The sequence below is a fragment of the Etheostoma cragini genome, chromosome 8, assembly GCF_013103735.1.
Source record: "Etheostoma cragini isolate CJK2018 chromosome 8, CSU_Ecrag_1.0, whole genome shotgun sequence".
In the NCBI taxonomy this organism is placed as follows: domain Eukaryota; kingdom Metazoa; phylum Chordata; class Actinopteri; order Perciformes; family Percidae; genus Etheostoma; species Etheostoma cragini.
This window is the reverse complement of record NC_048414.1, coordinates 9,164,599-9,186,772: the sequence shown is the minus strand read 5'-3', so window position 1 is coordinate 9,186,772 and position 22,174 is coordinate 9,164,599. Positions and strand designations below refer to the sequence as shown.

At 40.6% G+C, this 22,174-nt stretch overlaps 2 protein-coding genes across 3 annotated transcripts in view; one reads left to right on the top strand and one right to left on the bottom strand.

Annotated features, from left to right (window-relative positions):
• Positions 1–258: 258 nt before the first annotated feature.
• dnaja2b (DnaJ heat shock protein family (Hsp40) member A2b) lies at positions 259–5,998 on the top strand. Its single transcript, XM_034879196.1, has 9 exons — positions 259–527; positions 1,787–1,846; positions 2,255–2,481; positions 2,563–2,643; positions 2,764–2,897; positions 3,016–3,212; positions 3,349–3,493; positions 4,071–4,198; positions 4,305–5,998. The coding sequence occupies exons 1-9, from the start codon at positions 450–452 to the stop codon at positions 4,491–4,493; spliced, it is 1,239 nt and encodes a 412-aa protein (XP_034735087.1). The 5' UTR covers positions 259–449; the 3' UTR covers positions 4,494–5,998.
• An 8,285-nt stretch (positions 5,999–14,283) lies between these two features.
• The window catches only part of kcp (kielin cysteine rich BMP regulator), a 22,057-nt gene continuing 14,166 nt past the window's right edge, over positions 14,284–22,174 (bottom strand). The window contains exons 29-46 of one of the 2 annotated variants that reach the window (XM_034878959.1): positions 21,950–22,129; positions 21,547–21,811; positions 20,835–20,917; positions 20,658–20,751; positions 20,409–20,582; positions 20,226–20,308; positions 19,781–19,901; positions 19,613–19,695; positions 19,181–19,280; positions 18,980–19,068; positions 18,432–18,534; positions 18,187–18,329; positions 17,806–17,978; positions 16,940–17,051; positions 16,754–16,855; positions 16,493–16,657; positions 16,085–16,385; positions 14,284–14,980 (exon numbers count right to left, since the gene is read on the bottom strand). In XM_034878959.1, the coding sequence (XP_034734850.1) occupies positions 14,760–14,980; positions 16,085–16,385; positions 16,493–16,657; positions 16,754–16,855; positions 16,940–17,051; positions 17,806–17,978; positions 18,187–18,329; positions 18,432–18,534; positions 18,980–19,068; positions 19,181–19,280; positions 19,613–19,695; positions 19,781–19,901; positions 20,226–20,308; positions 20,409–20,582; positions 20,658–20,751; positions 20,835–20,917; positions 21,547–21,811; positions 21,950–22,129 (2,592 nt within the window). In that variant the 3' untranslated portion in view covers positions 14,284–14,759. Of the gene's footprint in view, positions 14,981–16,084; positions 16,386–16,492; positions 16,658–16,753; positions 16,856–16,939; positions 17,052–17,805; positions 17,979–18,186; positions 18,330–18,431; positions 18,535–18,979; positions 19,069–19,180; positions 19,281–19,612; positions 19,696–19,780; positions 19,902–20,225; positions 20,309–20,408; positions 20,583–20,657; positions 20,752–20,834; positions 20,918–21,546; positions 21,815–21,949; positions 22,130–22,174 lie in introns of both variants that reach the window. The other variant, XM_034878958.1, reaches the window with a different exon arrangement.

Here is a 22,174-nt window from a genome sequence, read left to right as displayed (position 1 = left end):
TCATAAGCTCCTGATTGCCTTTCTCTCACACACTTTCCCATTTGAATACTTACAAAAATTGATGGCGGTCAGAGGACAAATTTGAATATAGAGGTTTGTTGCAGGTGTTTTTCTGCATGCATTCTATTCATCCAGTCTAAGTAAATAACGTTACAGCAATGTTGGAACTCGCATTTTATCATACAGTGTTCATATCAGTAATAACTAAACATACCGTATTAAAAACATTCCATTTTAATGATACATTCAACGTACATACATAAACCCTGTTTCTGTTTTTTAGAATGAGAGGGTTGCTGTTGTGTGGCATCTGTTTGTGAGTGGGTGTTTATGTCGCAAGATCTGGCAACCCTGGACAGTCACAGCCGGTGATTGTTGCCTCGTCGGATTCATCGTTCAGCTGAACGTCCGCAGAAGGTCTTTCTGTGTAGCCGCCGCCGGTTAGCATCATGGCGAACGTTGTGGACACTAAGCTATACGACATCCTCGGGGTTTCACCGTCTGCTTCTGAAAATGAACTAAAAAAGGTAGGTGTATTACCCTTTCAAACGAAAAGGAAATGTGTTTAGTAAGAACACATCCAAAAAAGAAGAGAAGCCACCAGTGAAATTTGGCCTAGAAACAAGCTAACGTGAACGCTAGCTGAGGATTCTCAGCAGCCGCTTGCTAGCCAGTACGTTAGCCAGTAAGCTAAGCGAGATAGATAACTATTCAGTAGCTAGCTACTTCATGGCACGACGTTTTTGAAGACAATAAAAGCCATTAATTTGTGTTTGTGGACAATGTGTGGCAATGATTGGGGTTTTCATCGTTTCTACCGTTAGCTAGCTAGCTACATACATTCGAAGGATGTAGATAGCCTGCCCAAGAAATACTCTGGTAACCACGAGTGTAACGTTAAAAGCATGCCGGCGAATGACATTAGATGATAGCTACAATCCAGCAAATAGTCTACACCAATTCGCGCAGTAATGAAGCAAGTATAGACCAAACAGCTTAACGTTAGTAACATGGAAACAAATGAATAACTTTACAAAAAAAGAAACCCGCTTATGTATTCCCTTCTTGGTTGTAACTTCTGCTAACGCTAACTTGGCTAGAAATTAATCTTTGCCTTTTGAGTTAGCTAGCTACATTAAAAGGTAAACTTGTGTGTTGGTTACTAGCCAGCTAGTTCGTAAACGTTAAATATCACCCGTCATGTAACGCTACTTACTTAGCCCATATGTAGCTAGCTAACGTTATGTCTCTGTAACGTTACCCCAAATTCAAGCACTCAAACACTAGGTCGGTTATGGGATAGTGCATAATCAACAAACCTACGGCCATTGTCTAACACTTTTTTTTTTAACCATATACCGGTATTCTTTTGATCACCTGTATAGTCGTCTGCTATATTCTGTGACACCAAATTAACGGGTGTTAATGTAGCAAACGGACAAACAATATCCCAGCTCTTTTTCCTACCAAAACGACGACATTGTGATTCACCTACAAAAACGTTTTTTATGTCTAAATGAAGTGCTTTTAGAATTGTTAGTGGATTTGGCCGAAGACCATGACAGTTATTTAACGTACAGCAGGTAAACCCAAAAGATTTTCGGATGTAGCTAGTTTTGTTGACGCCTTCTTCATACTTCACTATTGTCTGATATGTCAAAGGCAACGATGCTCTTGCTAGTGTCCCGATATGTTTGACAGCAGACACTTCGTGATGTGCTACCAGAGCTATTGGACACAATGTACAAAAACAGCTGGGTTCACTTTGAATTTTGGTTTGTTACAGGCCTACCGCAAGTTGGCCAAAGAGTACCATCCTGACAAGAACCCAGATGCTGGAGACAAGGTATGATGCACCAAAGCATGTTAGGGTTAACAGCAGCAACACCATAGTTAGCCACAGCGCTAACAGCAGCTCATAATTCAACAATTGGTACCAGGAAATTCTGTCAACTTGATTTATCATGATCACACAGCCCAACTCTTTGAGAATTAAAACACAGGAAAGATCAGAGGACAGAATATAAAACAGAACAATTCACATCTGTGAATCTGTTTGTACTGCTGTATGACTTAATTTCTTAGATTCTGCAAGAATGTGACACAAGAGACTGGACTGTCATTTCTACTTCTATTACTTTTTAACAGGCTCATCAAAGACAAAACTTGTTGGCCCTTTTTGCTGTACTGTACTGATTTGTTTGTCTCCCATTCGGTGTCAAGCTGTCTGAATGTTCCTTTTTTTATTTTCAAGTTTAAAGAGATCAGTTTTGCATATGAGGTACTGACAAACCCAGAAAAGAAGGAGCTCTATGATCGCTATGGAGAACAGGGGCTACGGGAGGGAGGAGGCGGTGGGCCTGGCATGGACGATATCTTCTCTCATATTTTTGGCGGAGGACTGTTTGGGTTCATGGGGGGACAGGGCAGAGGACGCAATGGAGGCAGGAGGAGAGGAGATGACATGGTACACCCCTTGAAGTAAGTGTTACATAAATACAGTTTGGGTGGTTTAAATATAATGTGTTGTGGCACACATCTCATAACTCTTTTGTCACACAGAGTTTCTCTTGAAGACCTCTACAATGGCAAAACCACCAAACTGCAGCTCAGTAAGAATGTGCTCTGTGCTGCATGTAATGGGTGAGTTTGCTTTGAATATCTCACTTTAATCGTTAAAAAAACCCTGACGTAAGATAATTCCTTTTGGTTCAATAGAAATCTCTGTTAACAAGACTGATGCTTCTGTGTTTGCCTTTTTAGTCAGGGCGGTAAGGCAGGAGCAGTGCAGAAGTGTGTGGCATGCAGAGGACGAGGTATGAGAATCATGATTAGACAGCTGGCCCCTGGAATGGTTCAACAAATGCAGTCAGTCTGCACAGACTGCAATGGAGAGGGTAATATGTCTGAAAACATCCATTCTCTGACTATACTTTATAAAGACATGGATATTGGACAATAATGAGCACAATGCCACTCTGAATATGTCCAATCACTGTATGTGTGCTTGTACAGGTGAGGTGATAAATGAGAAGGACCGCTGCAGAAAGTGTGAAGGTCATAAGGTGAGTAAGGAAACTAAGCTTCTGGAGGTGCATGTGGACAAAGGCATGAGACATGGACAGAAGATCACATTCACTGGGGAAGCTGACCAAGCACCAGGCATCGAACCAGGAGATATAGTCCTTGTGCTGCAAGAGAAAGAACATGAGGTAAAAAATAATTGGCTTCTGATATTGGTTGTTTAGCTGTATTTATGTTGTTATCATGTCTAAGATAATATTTTTTATAAAGGGGCTGTTTCCATATTTATTTGACCAAAAAAAATTGAATTTCAATCTAAATCAGGAATTCCGCCGTGATGGCAGTGACCTTCACATTGTCCAACGTATCGGCCTGGTTGAGGCTCTGTGTGGCTTCCAGATGACGGTTGCACACCTTGATGGACGTCAGTTGCTTGTTAAATATCCACCTGGCAAGGTCATCGAGCCAGGTAAACATGTTTTCATACCACATATGTTGATTTTATCTCTTTCATGACATTCCTGCTTTTTCTTTAGGATGGACATTCTAATGTGCAAAATAAGCTTGCTCTTAGATTTACTGGTTACTGCAGCTATTAAGGTTTTTGCAGCTAGTTTAACTTTCTCCACTAGCCACTTGCAGCAAATAACAAGCCATCTTATGATTTATAAAAATCTATAATTTCCTGGTAAATCCTAAAGGTGTCTTTAATACACCATTAACTATGATTTATGCAAACATGTTATGTCTTTACCCGCAGCAATACACATACTTTTTTATGACAGTGAAAGTCATAAAAAGTAGAATGTAATAGTTTTTTTAAGTGTGTAAATAAAAAAACTAAGCAAATTGGAGGATTTTAAATTGTTATTGTAGCACACCATAACATGGCAAAAGCAAAGTGATGTTCAAATTTAAAGCATAGATGCCTGACACTTCTGTTAGCTTATGTAACAACATGTAGTACATATCTTGTAAATTGCAATGTCAAAGATTCTTGTTGTCTCTTTACAGTACACCCTTTTGTTGGTGTGTTTGTGTGACAGGTTCTATTCGAATGGTGAAGGGAGAGGGAATGCCTCAGTACAGAAACCCATTTGAGAAGGGAGACCTTTATGTGAAGTTTGACGTCCAGTTTCCTGAAAACAACTGGATTAGCCCCGAAAAACTAAATGTAAGTCAAAATCTTCAAACCTCCTGTCTTGGCCAATTTTAACTCCAGTAAGCTGAATGATTGTGGTGTCATGATGTCTTGTTTAATTCAATTCTAATTTTTTTAGGAACTTGAGTGCTTGCTGCCTGCTCGTGCTGAGAATCCTGTTATTGCAGCCGATGCAGAGGAAGTTGACCTGACAGAATTTGACAAGAGTCAAGGGTCAGGTAGTGGAGCCAGGAGAGAGGCCTACAATGATAGTTCTGATGAGGAAGGGGGCCATCATGGCCCAGGGGTGCAGTGCGCACACCAATAGAAAGACTCCTACATTAAGACATGCACCCACATAAACGCATAAATACATGAACATCCCTTGAGTCCCATTGCTGACACCATTCAAGACTTGACGCACATACATGCAGATTTCTCTCCTTTCATGATTCGCATGAAAAAGAGATATACATATACACGTTAATCCACCCTCCTCAGTTTCATGGTGCCCATAAGTCATAGAAATGCTGGACGTTTTGACCATTTTGTGTTTATGGACAGTAGTGCTCATCAAAGCCTCCAGCAAGAAGATTCGAAGAATGAACTTGACTCGGACCGCCGTGTTTTCATCCTAGGCTTTTACCGTTCACTGTGGGAAACAGCCGTCTAGTGTATAAAATGCAAATATTGTTGACTATCTTGTATAAGGTGTAGTTTAGTCTATCACACACATGCGCATGCTGCTTTTTTTTGCTGAAGATCTTGCACATGTAGATCCAGGTTCTGGTCAGGACACTACAGAGAAATCTGACACCACACCCTTTTAAATTTCAGTGTGTCACTGCTATCAAAGTGCCCTGCTTTCATAAAAGATGACCAGATTACAGCCCTAAAAGTGTGTCCTCTTCACAGCCTGCTCAGAACCGCACGTTTAATCCACCTCATCCTCTTAAGGCGAATTGTCATATTTTGAAAATGGGACTGTTTCTTTTTAGTCCCCAGTTGGCCCAATGCTACAATTATAAAACCCTGAGTAAAGTAGGTGTCAGCCAGACGCCATATTTTCTTAGTTTGGAATTCAAACTTGTTTGTCTTTGTTGATTTGAATGTTAGTGTGTTCAAGACCACAGAACTTCAACCTAAGTTGTGTTCATTTGATTTGAGGACACACTTGTGTACTTTGTGTGTAATGCAGTGGCTCAGTGTGTGTGTGTGTGTGTGTGTGTGTGTGAGCTGCTGTAGAATGTTCTGGCTTATTAGTGAAAGGTATTCCTGCTTTGTGGTGGACTGCGGTGTAAGTGGACGATTGAAAAGGAAAAAACAGAATGTTTATTTGCTGAGAATCTCTTCCTTGTAGACATTTCCCTCTACTCACCAGGACTGAGAGATCCTCCGCTCTTACAGGAAAACCACTGGGCCCACACCAAACTTCTGTATTATACATATCTCTCCATCGTAGAGTTGTTAGACAAACTTATATACTTTGACATGTTCCAATATTCCCATCACCATAGACCTGTAAATAAATATAACCCCAGTCCATAGGTGCATTCAAAGTCTACAGCAGTGTCCTTTTGTCTCCTACATTATTTCTTACACAAGTATTGGCCAATAGTGTCAATATAAATGTTATGTTCACATGAAGGAAAGTTGATGGAACCTCTGTAGACTTGTAACATGCACCTCTGTGACTCATTGTGTATGTAATTTAGGCCACGGGGATAATATGTACACAATTAAAGGGGGTCATTGATAAATGACATTACTGACAATGCTTATGTTGGTCAATATGATAATTAACTGTATAATAAACAGTGACTTCAAATTTGAGATCTGTTTTATTTCAAATGCACACACAAGTGCATTCACATCTTTTGTAATGTGTGCATATATGACAAGCAGAGAGCCGCTGAAGATACAAAATGTGCATTATACTTGCCCGCATTTGTTGTCTGATAAACAATGTAGCTCAATACATTTTAAATAATTAGAAAAAAACATTGGTTGGAAAGTGTTGACAATTGATTGTTAATTAAGAACTGAAAATTACTAGACAAGAATTTAAGCAGCTGTAGTTTCTCACTCTGCTCCATCATCAGTTTCTCTCATGTGGAGAACTACTGGACCCAGGAGTTCTTTAAATCCTGCAGTATTCCTAGAGGATAAGAAATGAAATAAAGGGGTTGTTGATTAACCTTATTTGGTGGTCCCTGTTTAATTTAAAGTGGCGTCCCTTACCTGTCTCGTCTTGACTGCATGACATAGGAGCGCTCTCTTCTCAGTTGCTCCAGTCGCTCTCTGACAACTGTCTTCTGCTGGTTCTTATCCTCCTAAAACACAATGTAATAATGGTGATAAAAAACAAAACAATAATGCACACTGAGTTCCTCAAAATTCTATGTTTTACCTGTGGCAGATCTTGTGTGAGGTGCCTAAGCCTGTCTGTGTGTTTCAGGCCGAGCAGGTCTTCCTCTGCCTGTCTGTTCTGGATAATCGACAGACGCTCCTGAACCTAAAAGATAGTGTCAAACACAAACAATCTGAATACTCTTTCAGTGCCACTCTACACCTGTCTGTAGTGGGTGAAATCCCTATTGTGCTTCTACACCATTTTCTCACCCTCAGTAGTTGTCTCTCCCTATCTCTCTGCTGCCTCTGTTCGACCTTTCTTTGCACGTCCACCAGGTTGCGCATTGTCCTTTCTCTCTCCATTGCAGAGACTGGCTCTCTTGCTCGCTCCCTCTCCATCAGTGTGGGTTCCCTTATTGCCTCCCTCTCTGCAAGGCTACAGTCAACCTTTACACGGGAAACAGCACATGGTTGTGAACAATGTGAACATGTTTAGCACAATGAGCACTGGCTGCACAAAGATGTAACTAGCTGACTTACCGTGGCTTGTGAATTACAATTCTGGTCCTCAGCATGCATAAGTTCAGGCCCTGCCAGGTCCCACAGCTCTGACTCTGTTGCAGTGGGACACATTTCCACCTGAAGCACTCCTCTGTCCACATTAGCTGTCTCATTGGTCGGTTCGAGGCAGAAGTCACTTGCATCCTGCTCAATCTCAGAAGGGTTAACCAAGAGATGTGGTTGTGTAGCCTGCAGGCTCTCTGTTTCCAAAGCTTGTGTTTGCAGGTCACATTCTCCCTTCTCTGCTACTGCTCTCTCCTCCAATGTCAACTAATGAGAATATAAAAGGATAAAAATCAGATGCATGACAGTAATACAACGTTTTATGGTCTGCTTGACATTTACAGAGTACTTGTCTTACTGTGTTGCACTGCTGGTCTGCAGACTGCGCGTCATGAAGACCTGTGGAATCAGAGTCGAAGCGAGTGGGTTTCAACTCTTCTCTGTAACTCTCTCCAGAAGTCACGTCACATTGTGTGTGTTCAGCTCTGCTGCTTGTGTCACTTGACGGTACAAGTCCTGTGTCTCCAACTTCAGCCCCTGCCTCATAGTCTGTGTCATCCTCTGGTGGTTTGCTCCATGCAAGGGCGATCAGTGAGCCCTGTTTCTCATAACTGTGGGGGCTTTTTGTCGCACTGCCCACTTCTTCCTGGGCTGGACCCTCTGCCTCGAGATTCTGATGAGCATTACTTGTTGCATCTGATACACACAAGATCTCCAAGTAGGGCAGTTCCTCCATGACCGCTTTGCAACCTGGGGGGACAACAACATATTGTAACTGCAGCTGTAAGTGTAAGGTGATCTATGTTTGCCTGTTTGCTGTACCTGTACAGATGTCCTGTTTGTCAGTCCCTTCTGCAAGTTGCACCACATTTAGATCTCTGCTGGCTCTTCTGAGTGAATCCACCGTGGGAGCTTCAGCTGGGCCACCACTGCTGTTCTGAGCTTTGACCAGTCCAATGCAGCATGACTCAGTTTGTTGCTGCTTATTGCTGCTATTTTCATTTGAGTGTGGATAAGGAGTAAGTACAGAGCCTGAAGTAAGAGGGGCATCTGAGATTAGTTGGAGTAGGTTGGTGTAGCGCTGTGCTTGAAGTTCAGATTCATAGTCATCTCGCAGAGCTTGGACACGCTGCACACTCTAACAGACACACATCATTATTTTAACAGTCTGTGCTTTATTAAAAAAACCTGAATTGTGGAATCTTTGGAATGGATGCTGTGGTTGTCTTGACTCACCTTGTCCGTCAGTGCTGTCAGTAATGCAGAAGCTTGGACTTCCTGGAGCTCCATCAAATGGGTCAAGAGAAGAACGGAGCAATCCTCCAGCTGGCCTTTGTGCCATATTGCCAAATTACTGTTTTTGTGAGGCTGGGACTGAAGGTCTGTTTGCTTTAAGGACATCTGTGTCTCATTGGGCATCTGCAGGCCATTATGGGTTTGTCTCAGCCTTTCTATGCAGTCTTTTCCTAAAGCAGTGTGCTGATGACTATCTACATAGGAAACAAGAAAAGATGGAATAGAGAAATGAGGGGCATACAAAAGACCAGTAATTCTGAAAAGCATGCAGCATAAAAAGAAGAAAATAATGATTTACTCTCTTTTGGAGGCACTGTGCAACCTGGCTCTTGCAAATCCTCCATGGAGACCTCTTGTGCCAACTTGATCAGGTACTTCCTCTCCTGCTCCTGAGTCAGCACCAGCAACTGCAACACCGCCTGCTGTAACAGGGCCAACGTTGTTCTGCGGCTGATAAAACTACTGCAGTGGTTTTCCTTGTAGCTATTGTTTTACAAACATATTTTGCATGAAATAACATAATTCCAAAATTCTGTCATGACATGATGTGCTGCCTACAGTATGTCTCAGAATTAGTGGCCTATAAGCAGATTTACATTACCTGCTGTGGTGATTCTGAAATAAAGTGTTTCTTTTGCTCTTCCTCTTCACCATGTAACCACAGGGCCGCCAGCTCTGCTCTGCAGGGACTTTTAACATGTGGCCTGAACAGATACGTGGGTGACAGACCGCATACAGCTGAAACCAGGTGTGCAAAGAGGATAATGCAAGTATTGATGATAGTTTGTACATTTCCATTTTCACTAGGGTTGGCTCACCATGTCTCCCAGGACTGCTGAGCTGCCAGAAGAGCGGTGTAGGACATGTTTTCTCTCTGAGCTCTGAGAGTTGCCAAATTGATGTATAAACACAACAGTCTCAGGCTCTCTCTATCCAGCCTGGAAGGCAAAAGATCAATGAATCAACTGATCAGGACCTTCTTAGTGCCATATATAAGTCAATTTGTGTCAAATCTGTAATTTGCGAACAATTCATGGTTAACATGCTTTGGGTACAAGGTGAGCAAGATGTTACAGTAAGTAAGATGAACCTAAGAGCAATCTAAAGTCAAGCATGTGGATTAATGTGGGTCATCCCAAATTATTTAGATTTTATTGATGTATAGACTTACTTCCAACCGGTTGGAACTTGTGTGATCTGCACCTGATCTGCTTCAAAAGTATGTACCTTTTGCCCAGGACTGTTAGTGTGTCCCTTTCTTGTTGACGAAATGTGTGTAACTCATGCAGGAGTGAGACGGCAGACCACGACTGTTCCCCGGACTCAGGATGGCTTCTCAGGCAGGCCCTGCAGATGAATTATCATTTTTATTATTTGGCTTTTATTTGATGCCCATTAAGGGAGCATAACTGAAGGGGATTTTTGTTGTTGGGATCATAATGATTGCTCTCTCAACAGTACACATTGTATATTCACTTTGGCTTTGTTTGTTGTGGAACCAGGGAATATTGTATTATAGTTTGGTTGTTGTTGTCTTTTGAACTTAAGAAGTTTCACTTTATTTAGTTTCAATTCATCTTAGATTTATAATAATAACCTTGTTGTTGTGTGTTACCTGTACATCCTAAATGCCCCAGGCAGCTCAGCCAACTGAAGCACATCACCTGACTCCAAAGCCTCATCTGCAAGATCCCCCAGCCCCTCCTCTTCCTCATGTTGTTGCCATGGCAGCAGGTTCTCCCAGATACTCAGAGCTGTGGTATCACACAAAAAAGAAGAGAGAGGGAAGACAAACATGAATGTGAAGCACCTGATCCAGGCTATACGATGCTGAGTAAGGAGATTGGTTTCTGTTTTATATTGCGACTAAAGTTCAGAGAAACGTTTCCTTACTGTAGTGCTCCTGGAGCATTTCTGTATAAAGCAAGTGGGTCACCACATCATATTTCACCTCCACCAAGAGGAGGACGTCTGACAGGGACACACAGCCCCAGGCCTGACCCCTTACCCCTAGGCTTTGGCCCTGCCAGGGAGAGGGCAATATGCCTGGCACACTCTCTGACGCCAGCCTACAAAGATAAACACGTATCAATATCATAATTATAGTAAACAGGCACTTCAATGTAAAAAGGGTGGCTTAGTACTTCAGGAGTAATATAAATGATGAGTTCTCTACATTTATTTAATTTGGGTGTTTATTCAATTTTAAAGCATGTGAAGAATTCTTTTTTTTATAAAAGAACATTAAGAAAAGTGACAAACATCATGGAAAAAACAACAAAAATGACCCAAAAAGCACAGAAAATAATTGACCAAAATATTGGAAAAAGTGATAAAAACACCGGGGAAAACTAAAAATGTTGACCCGGAAAAATTAAAAGACAACACAATGGTTAAATAAAGGTGTTACTTGTTTCTAGTGGTTAAGAAACATTCTCCCTCAAACAAATTCAATGTTGAATCAATTTGTAATAAAATGCATTGTTGCTAAATTACTTGCTCTGGTATGACCAGTATCGTATGATGGCTTACATCAGCTTATGGTTTAAGCAAGCCGGCTTTAGAAGCATAATGTGATACAAGCATTACAGACATTACTGGGTCAGGTCCCTGACTTTAGAACCAAACTTGTGCCACTGTTTAGTTTAGTTTGGTTTATTTCAATCATCAATCAATCAATCAATCAATCACATAAACACACAACATTACATGCATAACATAAATAATAAAAAAACTAAAACAAAGTGTCCCCTTAGTTTATGCAGTGTCATCTTAACTTGTTTATAACCAATACTGATCAAAAAGGTGTAGGTTGAAGCATTTGCTTATTACACCTAGCATTTTTACATTCTAGTTTTTTCTTATTTTGTTCTTAGGTCCCTCAGAATATTCTCAGTCTTATAAAATGTATCATCACCAATTTCTGTAATTAAATACATATTAACACACATATGAGCAGAACTAAAAAAATAAACAAAAAGTACATTCCCATTCATATATACATTGCCATTTATATCTCAGTTTTATATTTGTTAATCTTCCTACATTTTTATATTTAAAAAAAAAATCGTTGTAGCGTGTAACACATTTTTACTTACTCATCTAAAAAATTCCACATGTTAACTCCTTTCGCTGGTATACATCTTCGATTTACATTTGTTCTAATCTTTTTTTTGTGCAAAAGAAATTTGTATCACCGGCAAACAACACATATTTCAACAATTCCAGTGATAATTTATGTACAATGTGAACAGCTTTGGACCGAGTACTGGACCTTGTGGCACCCCACATTACTTTCTTTAAATCAGATTTATCATTACCTATTTATGCATACTGCTGGCTGTTGTCCAGATAATTACTAAGCCATGTGCATGCTACACTTCTCATGCCATATTGTTCTAGTTTTGTCGTTAATATTGCATTATCTATAGTGTCAAATGCTTTTTTAAGTACTCTAGTACTCTACTGTAAATTTCTTATTTTCTATTGCTCTTGATATCACCTCTATAAATTCCGTAACTGCTATTGTGTTTGATGTGAAACCATATTGGTGCTCAATAATGTGTGGATTTAAAAGACGTGGTCCATTACTTAACATCCATTACAACATCCATAACAAAAAGTTTTTCTAATATCTTATAGAACTGAGGTAGAGGAGAGCTAGGCCTGTAATTTGAAAAGAAGTGCATGTCTCCATTGTAGATGGACATGATCTTTGCTATTTTCATTTTGTTGCCTCAATTATCTCCTCTTCCTCAAATCTCTTCAGAAAGATAGTTTGGGCATGTGTGTTGATGTTATCTTCACCTACATCCTTCACTTTTAGCTTCACAATATCCTTTGCGAGATTATAGCCGCCATTCACAAAACAAAAAAATATGTCACAATATATAACAGCATTTAACATTACTTTACATGTCACTTGTGGCCACAGCGACCTCTGTTGAGCAGAACATACATAGGCTTGCTTTGAATTAAATCATCATAATGTACGTTTTGCAGGTATAGCCTCAATCAGCAAGGTTCCATCCTTCATATAAGCATTAAGTAGTGGAGCAAAAAAATAGGAATTTCCTCTGTGGTAGAGTCAAAGTATCAAGCAATGTGTTGAGAAAAGTAAAAAGTTGAGGACAGTGGCTTTACGTTGTATTTGAGTAACATTTCAACTTCTTAAACAAACAGGGATTTTACTTTAGAGATTGCTCACCTGGCCCAGCACTGCCTGGCTGCTTTCTTGAGCCTCGTCACACCTCTCACAGTCCCATGCAGCTCTTTTCTTCCCTCCACATTTTTAAAAGTATTTTGGTCTGTGCTTTGATTAAGGCCAATTAACTCATGAGGATTGATGTCAACTGGTTTGTCCGTCATGTAGAGATTGTTAAGATTTCCAACATTTAGCAGCTGTATGTCCCAGTAGAGCTGCAGATAACAATATTGACTCTTAGTAGGGATGACAAAATAATATTTTAGACACTGTTGTTTGAAATTCAAAAGAAAGAAAACAAATTCACTGAGTACCTTTTCCTTGTTTTCCCTCTCCCTTTCCATTTCAAGGAGAACATCCAACACATTGTCACCAACACAGGACCACCTACTGTCACCTCCTGCAATCTGAAACAGACACTGTTATAATACAATCCGATCACGATTGTTTTGTGGTTTGTAGCCTTTCATTTACTGGCTCAACCTCGGTTGACAGAGTTGACTTCCAAACACTTTGAGAACAAAGTGACACTAGCTAAGGTTTAGTAATCAAGGTTCTAAAGGTTTACCCAGAAGAACATATGCATTTTCTAACTATTACTCCATTCACTATGATGATGTGAGAGTAGATGGATAAGAAAGGGCAACAGTAGAAAGGAGGATTGGTCCAAGATAGGTGGTGCACGCGGATAAATCTTCAGGGAGGAAAACAGTGTCACAGTTTGTGATACCAATTTCAACAGATGAGAGAGGCTTTGTTCAGAGGGGGAATGTAACAGATTCACAACACACAGGTACAAAGAAGTATTTCATAATGAAGAATGGATATTTGATCAAACGGTAGCTGCTTTGTTGTTTAAGACATGTCTGAGTTTTTACCTTCTTCATTGCCACATGTGCTTCCTCCGCGTTTGAGGAAACATGAAACACTTTGCGGTAGAGAAGACTCACATCTTCAGAGGAAAACTCTGTTCCGACAGACATACCCAGGGACCGGCACAGACCGGCGATGCAATCCTTAAGGGAGATGCAAGGATGTGAGATGTAGTTTACACATACAACAGGAAAACAAATACACTTCTCACCCAACATCAATTCACCTTACCTGCTCCATGTTTTCACCACTGTGAACTGCTAAATTATACAGGCTGCTACTATGGTTACAGCAGTATTCTGGATAATAGCTGGATCAGGTTACCAAGCAACAAAAGTGACAGTGTATCTGTCAGAGGGAGAAATGTGATACATGACCATGTGACATATTACACTTGTATGAAAAGTGGGCTGTGCCATTGAACTACAAGTGAAAGTTACTGGATCTCAGTGTGTAAATTGTATATTATGTTGCATAATGTGAAACTAAGTTAGAATACAGTAGTTTGTTGAGTTTATAAGGGTTTGTTTACTAAAAGGAATGTAGCTGACAAAGCACTACATTAAAACCCAAGTATACATGCATCCCTTATTAATTCAATTGAAACTTTATTCTTCATATAAAAAATGATTTCACATTTTTGCATATCATCGTAAAAAACCTTTCAATTGAAAACTTTGTCTTCATTATTTTGCCTTTCATTGGTACCAAAATTAATTCATTCTAGGAAACCCCCTGGAAAATTATTAAGTAATTAAAGACCTGTAAAATAAAGTGTTGCCACGATCATACTCACGTTTTGATTACAGAAAATGAAATACCACAATTGTTAGTGAAGCCTTTGTTTATTTGTACAATGGAGAGCAAAAAAAAGAGTACCTGAGATAATGTGGCTTACTGCATTTACAGTTAGGCACAGTGCTGAAATAAACCTGTAATAAACAAATGCTCTTTTTGTAGTAAATAATACTGGCACAATACTCCAAAAGCTGTGGACATTATCATAAATGTGTAAAAAAAACCAGGTAGAGACAATACCAATATTAAAAAAAAAACTTTGTGTAGTATAAATATTCAGTGCTACGTATAACAATGTTGATAAAAACACTAAAATGCAGTATTTCACTTCTTTCAAATGTTAAATCCACAGCTCATGGAGGTTTCTCTGTTTGTTTCCATTTCTAACTTTAAACATACAGTAACAGAAGGTTTATGCAGTCTTTGAGTGAATTGAAGAGTATTAGAGGGGACAGTGCATGTGTGTGCATACAACAAAGTGCCCACTTAAAGTGAGCAGTCCAAGAATTATAGGGGGTTTCCATGAATGATCTTGGGGCACTTTTCTCGCTGTATGCAGTAGTTGTTGTGAAGAACCAGACCAGCAGGACACTGGCAGCCTGGGACACAGGGCTTGAAGCAGTGGCTCTCTACAACCCCCAGCGGTACGTCAACGTTAAAGCAGGTTACGGGGCACGGGGGTCCGCACTCGTCAAACACAAAGCCCCTCTCCACTGGACATCCCACAGCTGTGGATGACAGCGACAGAGAAAAAAAAAAATGAGACTAAGAACACTGTGACCACTATGGCGTCAAGGGTGACCAGTGGGAATTAGCAGGTCTCAACAATATATTAACTTTTTCAAGAGAAAACTCTTTTCATTTTCATTTGAGGCTAAATTGGACTTTTGTGAGTCTGATCGTGAGGAACAAGGTGCGTTTTGAATTCTAGAAATAAAAACTCAATTATTACGACAATTATTTTACCGCAAGTGCTTATAGGTATAATATGATCATTTTGAAATGTAGTTCAGTAGAATTCTCACTTATGATATGTTTCTTTTTGTTTCACAAACTGTGTTTAAAGGTGCCTTCCAACCGTATTTCATTACTTAATGGTTATGACTTTGTGGTAATGGCGTGACATGACGTTTTTTGTGGAGAAAAAGGCCTTGGTTCCCTTGTTTCAAGCCATTCTTTTGTGGTATAGAAAGCCTGCAGGAAGACTCAGCTCAATTTGTGCCAGTTCTCATCAATATTCAATAAGCTTAGTTGTTTGACTCTGACTGGCTAACAGCTAGCCAATAAGAGTCTGGCTATCAACATCCTTTACCCATTGCCACTGGGAGAACTCATGAATAAAAATGAGCCCAGGCAACAGGACGTCAGACTGACCAGCTTTTGTTATTGGCGTGATTTCTCCGCTTATTTCTTTTCAGTGGCTAGAGCTGACAGAGGAGGTAGCAGTTCATTTTCACAGTCTATATGTGAAATCACTCCCTATTTACTATATAGTCCACTACATTTCTATGCCATTTATGTAATATAAAGTGCCCTACAAATAAAAACAAAAGTTGTCCATGGCACATACACTACTTTCTGCTAACAATCCCACAATGCAGTGCGTGAATTTTTTACATATGCCAAACTGACCTCTATGTCTGCCAGTGATTATCCAAAATGATGATGATTCATCAGTGTCTGGAATCTCAATTGCTTCTCACTACAAAGTTAACTATTGAGTGATGCTGAATGTGCTCCTTATAGTCCTTAGCGGTGGCAGCAGGTTCGAATAATAATAATAGTAATAATAATACATGTTTTTGGGACCTTCGGGTATGGGTTTTACTCACCACAGAGGGATGAGCTCCTCCATTGCAGGATAACTCCAGCCTCTCTGCACTGACTGGCGTAAGCCTCCAGTGTGTCACACAGACACTCATCACTATTGGCCCCGCAGGCGCAGAGGTCGTAAACACAGGCCCCGTACCACGGTTCAGGAGGCACCACGTTATGGCAGGGCTTAAACACAGCAGACTTCAGGAGCTTACAGCGAGCGTTAGCCCCCTTCTTGGCCTGGTAGCCTGCGTCTTTACAGGGGTCGACATCCTCACCGGGGCGACAGGATGAGAGGGAGTGGCTACCATTTGTGACCTAGAATGACAAAAAATCTTTGATTTTGTGCAATTGACAGACTTGGTTCCCACTTTATGTATTTTATTCTGTCTCTCCATTTCTTCTTTGTCTATACAGTATTTTACCTTCCAGCTGTTGCCAAAGTCAGACTCGGATAGGGTGAGTTGTCCACTGGGCATTCGCAGGTCATCCTGGTAGTAGTTGTTGAAGTTTCCACAGAGGCCACATGTATGGCCCTTATAGGAGCCTGGCACACTCACTTCCAAATGTGAACGCCCACTCCACAGTACCTAAAGGTGTAACAGTGGGTGTAAGAGAATTGGGTGTCCAAACTGTTTCCAATCATACGTAATTCACAAAGACGATGACTGAGAAAAAGACTGTACCTTTAACCCGATGTTAGTGTTGAGTAGGATGGTGTTAGTTTGTCGTTCTACATAGATGTATGGTTCTCTGAGGAATGGCAAAGTCACAACCTCCTCATTCACCTAAAGAGTAAGAAAATGGCTGAGTGGATTTATAACACAAATATGAGTGTTTGAAAATCATTTGCAGTATTTGTACACACAAACCTTCACAACCCAGTCCTGGAGTAGCTGCACTGTGATGTCTCCTATAAACACAGTCACCTCTTTGGTCCAGGACACTCCTTTACGCCCACGATCATCGTTAGTGGCATGAATACTGTAAAAACATAAAGGAGACATTGGGGCATGGAGTAGTAACATTTTCTACAAAATTTAATTTAATGAAAGGGCATTTGAAATGGCATGTTGATTGTTGTTTTCTTAAATTCCAAAGTTGTTGCAAGTCTTTTCTACAGCAGGTTTTAAAAGCAAAGTATCTTGAAAAGTGGATGTTTTTGCAAACTGACACAGAGACATACAATCCATTTGGCCACCACTAATTGTAGTTAGTTCTGTTGACAAAGGGTGTGTTAGGACACTAGCTCACAAATCTTTTGGCTTGTGGCCAAGTGTTTGTCCCCAATATTAAATACACATTACTATTTATAGTACATAGCTAAATATATAACAATCAACGTTAAAGTTCAGTTATTATTAATAAAATAGACCACTCAGAAACTGTGCTAATTTGCTTCATCAGGAATGTATGGGGTTGGTTTCATCCAATTTGATCAACTGTGGCCTTGCAACATAAGCAAACAACTCCTTAATTGCCATCAAAGTTTGATTCAAATATTGCTAAATCCTAATGGGTGCATGTGAGTAAGTGGTATCAACCTTTTCTATCTAAGGCCCACATCAAACCAGTAAGAAGGGCTCAGAAATATCTCATGTGAAATGACCAAATCTGTTCAAACTTTTGGCAGAACATTTAGTTTTCAGGTGAATCCCCCATTGCGTTGATATGATTTTTTTACAGGCCAAACAAAGAGAAGTAGTCTAAAACATGTCTACAGTATTTGCTTGGGTACCTAAAGTCTCCACCCTCACAGTCCTGGGCCAGGACGTATGTGCACGCTCCTTGGAAATGCAGCATGCGGCCATCAAAGGTGCGATAATGAGGATCGCCAAAAGCAATGCAGGTGGCTGGTCGAGGAAGGCAATGTGGACAACACAAACCTGGGACAATGACTGGCATTTCATCCTACGAACACACACACACACACACACACACACACACACACACACACACACACACACACAAGCCAGCCAGAGCGTATACACAGATGAGAAATGTCAGATATTTAATCTTTCTATACAGACTGAAGATTCAAACAGTGAGGCATCCTGGCAACATTTCAGACTATGATGAAACCCTGAGAAAGAGTGTGTGTTTTGTTTGGTATACTGACTGTTGCACAGGTGAGTGGAGGGCAGCGTTCACTGTGACAGTGTACATCTCCAGACACACATGTACAGCTCGTGCACTCATCCACCTCCCACTGTTCGTTAGAGTTATACACTGTTCCCTGGTGCAAACATGATGCCCCTGAGTCTACAACATACAAACACACACACACACACACATACAAAACTTGTAAGTGTTAGGCAGAATACTTCAGTTATGGATGCACACTGTATTGGCTGACTGTGATACCTTGGCATTCACTGCAGCATCTCCCTGGAATCTTCACTTGTTTCTGCCCACTCAGACAAACTGCAGGTAAACACTCTTCAATGTTGCACTCAATATGGCCCAACTAAGGATTACACACAGAAACAACAGATTACTTTAGAGGAAGAGGGTCCGAGTACCTTTTTTCACACGTCCTATACTTAAGTAAAAAAATGAAATACTTGAGTATATCCATTTTATGCTGATTTACTCTTTTACTTTACTCTATTTCAGAGAAACATTTGCACTTTTTACCCCACATTACTTTTCTGATTAAGATTTTACATATAAAACGTGATCATTCCATAAAAATAGGATGCTTCACTAGTTTTGATTCTTCAAGTACATTTCGTTGCTTATAATTCTTCTCTTTACTTAGGTAAAATTTAGAGGTTTTTGAGGTCTCTAACAAGGTTTAATTTAGGTGTCATTTGTATTCCACCCGACCACTTAAGGGATGTACATTGTGCAATCATTATGTGTTAGTGTAAGCATTGCATGAGCAGTCTAAGTATTTCTGTAAGACTCACGTTACAGGTACATGTGACACAGTCGTCGTCGCTGTCTGTCCAGCTGCTACCGTTGGCCACGCGTCTGTTCTGGCCCTCAATCACACAATCTGTATAAAACACAGGACAATCATCACAATAATGAATGTTTAATGCCAATAAGACTTACTAAAAATGTATAAAGGCACAGGGATCGGACAAACAGGAAGAAAGATATCTCACCTTTACACACAGGGCAGCATGAGTGTGGAGAAACAAACTGTTCATTAAGAGGACACGTAAGTGGGAGGCAGTTTTGGTGTAAACAGGTCCATGTCAGGTCCTAAATCACAAAAACAGTATCACTCTACTGCACAGAATTGCATGGAAGGTTGACTGTAGATTGATCAGTACAATAACAATGTAGATCTCAAGGTGCCGCATGTCAAATAAAACTCACTTCACTAGGAGACTTCACATCATCTTTAAGCCAATGAAATGGCAAATATCTAACATTTTATAGGATTTCTGACAGACAATATTCCACTTATTCCAATTGTAATTGTTCTACCCTGAAAATATGACTGTTAAATACAGTATGCTTCCATCACAGTCTATAACAAGATACGTCAGTGTCATTCTCTTCGCAAAAGAAAAGTGTCGTTGCTGCGGTACCTGGCACTGGCAGGTAAAACAAGGGTCATCTGTCGCCAATACCTCGTTGCCAATCAGCGCAGCGGTGCAGTTACTTAGAGGCTCTAAACATACACACACATGTTACAGATCTCAGTGATGGTGCATAGATAATACACAGTGTATCACAAAAGGTGGTTTAGTACTGACGTGCACAGACAGGACAGCAGGAGTCTGGCCCAGAAAACAGGATGTTGCTCTTAGGACAGTCGACCAGACTGGGACACTGCTTTCGGTAACACCTCAGGTGTTGCTGTCCGTCCGGCATCACCTGGGAGACACACAGGTTGGGTTACAACTACCACGATTACTAATATTACTTCTATTTAAACTACTACTACCCTACTACTATCACCTTTGGATCTTCCACGTCTATTTATGTTACTACTGCTTGTCCCTCAACAATCCTTTGATTCTTCTATGGATTGACAATTTCTTAATCATTTTAGTAATCTAATTAACACCAATGAATAACAATTCACTGCTTCAATCAACACATCCAAAAACAAACAAACAATATGATCAATAAGTTAACAAGTTAAACATAGAAATGTCACAAACAGGTTTCCAGTTGTCAGGTGTGTTTGTATCGTACCTCGCAAGTGCAAATTTGACAGGGGTCATTGGCTGGATGGAAACTGTCCCCTGGACCATACACTCTGCCATCTAATACACAGTCTACTCAACACACAATCATACAAGATTATCAAGCATCAAAAGAAAAGAAAATCCTGATAGGAAACATGAAACGTTTGTGCCTTATCCTTCTTTTGCTCACCAGCACACAGAGGGCAGCACTCCCCGGGCACGCTGATGAAGTTGATACAGGGAGATACACAGCGAACTTCAGAGCAGGTGGTCACCCCGTCCACACACATACACGTCATACAGGGAGTGGAGTCTGCGAACCAGCTGCTGCCCTCGGTATGCACCTCTCCTCCATACACACAACCTGAGAAGGAAAATTAAAAATCACTGGTAGAAACAATTTCTTTCTGTGATAATATTTTTTCAGCAATCTATTTACCTCTACAGCGAGGACAACAGGCTCCTGGATCAGTCACCTGATGCATACAAGGCAGCTTGGGACACTCGGGAGAAGCACACTGCACCTCACCTCCCTGCAAGACTCAGATGGATTAGCATTTAAACACAAGAAATGTGCAAATTTGGAGGGAAAAGACAAGAGATGGAGGAATCAGACCTGGCAAGTACAGGTGGAGCAGTGGTTTGAACTCAGGGTCCATGTCTGCCCGTCATTGAACTCCTGTCCATCAAGCCTACACACTGAGAACAGAGATAGACAGGAGACAAATTTCTGAATTTGGTCGTTTTAGAGAGATATGATTTGTTCGTATGTTTCATGTTTTTTCTGTGTGTGTAAGTTTCTGCACATGTGATTTTTGTGATTATGTGCTCGAATTTGGGTTGACTTTAATAAATTCCAATAAATATTTTTAAGTGCTTTCTAAGACTAAATTCAAAATGAAATAAACAATAGAAAAAATATTTTTGAATACAAAAATCTCCTAAAATCAGCTCTATAAGAGCACCCTGAACTTTGTCAGTTCGTGGATTATGTACTGTAACGGTACATTCATTTCAAAAGTTCAACTTTTTGTTTAAATTAGACTTTTAAACATAGGTTTTTCTGTCAAACAGTATACAGACCAAGGCTTGAAAGTAACATACACGGAAGATATGCTAATGCAACATAGCTGTAAAACAAAGAGCAAAAAAAACACAACAATGTGTCTAATCTCATGCTGAAAAATTATAATTCTTGTTTTATTGCAGAGGCTGGGTTCATTTAAAATAAATACAAAGGCCAAACATTTGCCACAGTTCAACATATTACAGGAATTGGTAGAAACATGGCCTTTACAAATTCTTTTCACAACCATTTCAGGACATACCTGTGCACTCAGGACAGCACTGTCCTGGCTTGGTAATTGGTCGGACACATAGTGTTGGTGGGCAAACCAGGGGCACACAGGTGACGGTGCCTTTGACACAAGTACAGCGCTGGCATGGGTTGGAGGAAGGTGAGAAGGCGTGACTGTGAGACTGGACAACACCCTCATACAGACAGGAGTCACAGATGGGGCAGCAGGTGTCTGAAGGGACCGGGTGGGTGCACCGGACTGGACAAGGTCTCTTCTGACAGTTCACCACCTCATTCTGCTCAGAGGAGGGGATGAAGGGACACGTTGGAAAAACAGAAAAAGAGAAGAGATGGAATTAATCGGACAGTTTGAATTTGGATCTATGCATGGTCAGATAATTTCTTTTTCATTTAGTTGGAATTATCAGACTGACCACACAGGAGCATGACGAGCAGGGATCAGAGGGAGAAGTGAAGGAGGAGCCGGACTGATACTCGTTCCCCTGATGAAGACAAATCCCTGTGCAGACAGGGCAGCACTCCCCAGGAGGAGTCACTGGACGCACACAGGCAACACTTGGACAAGATATGTGCATACACACCACACCACCGTTCTACACACACACACACACACACACACACACGCACACACACACACA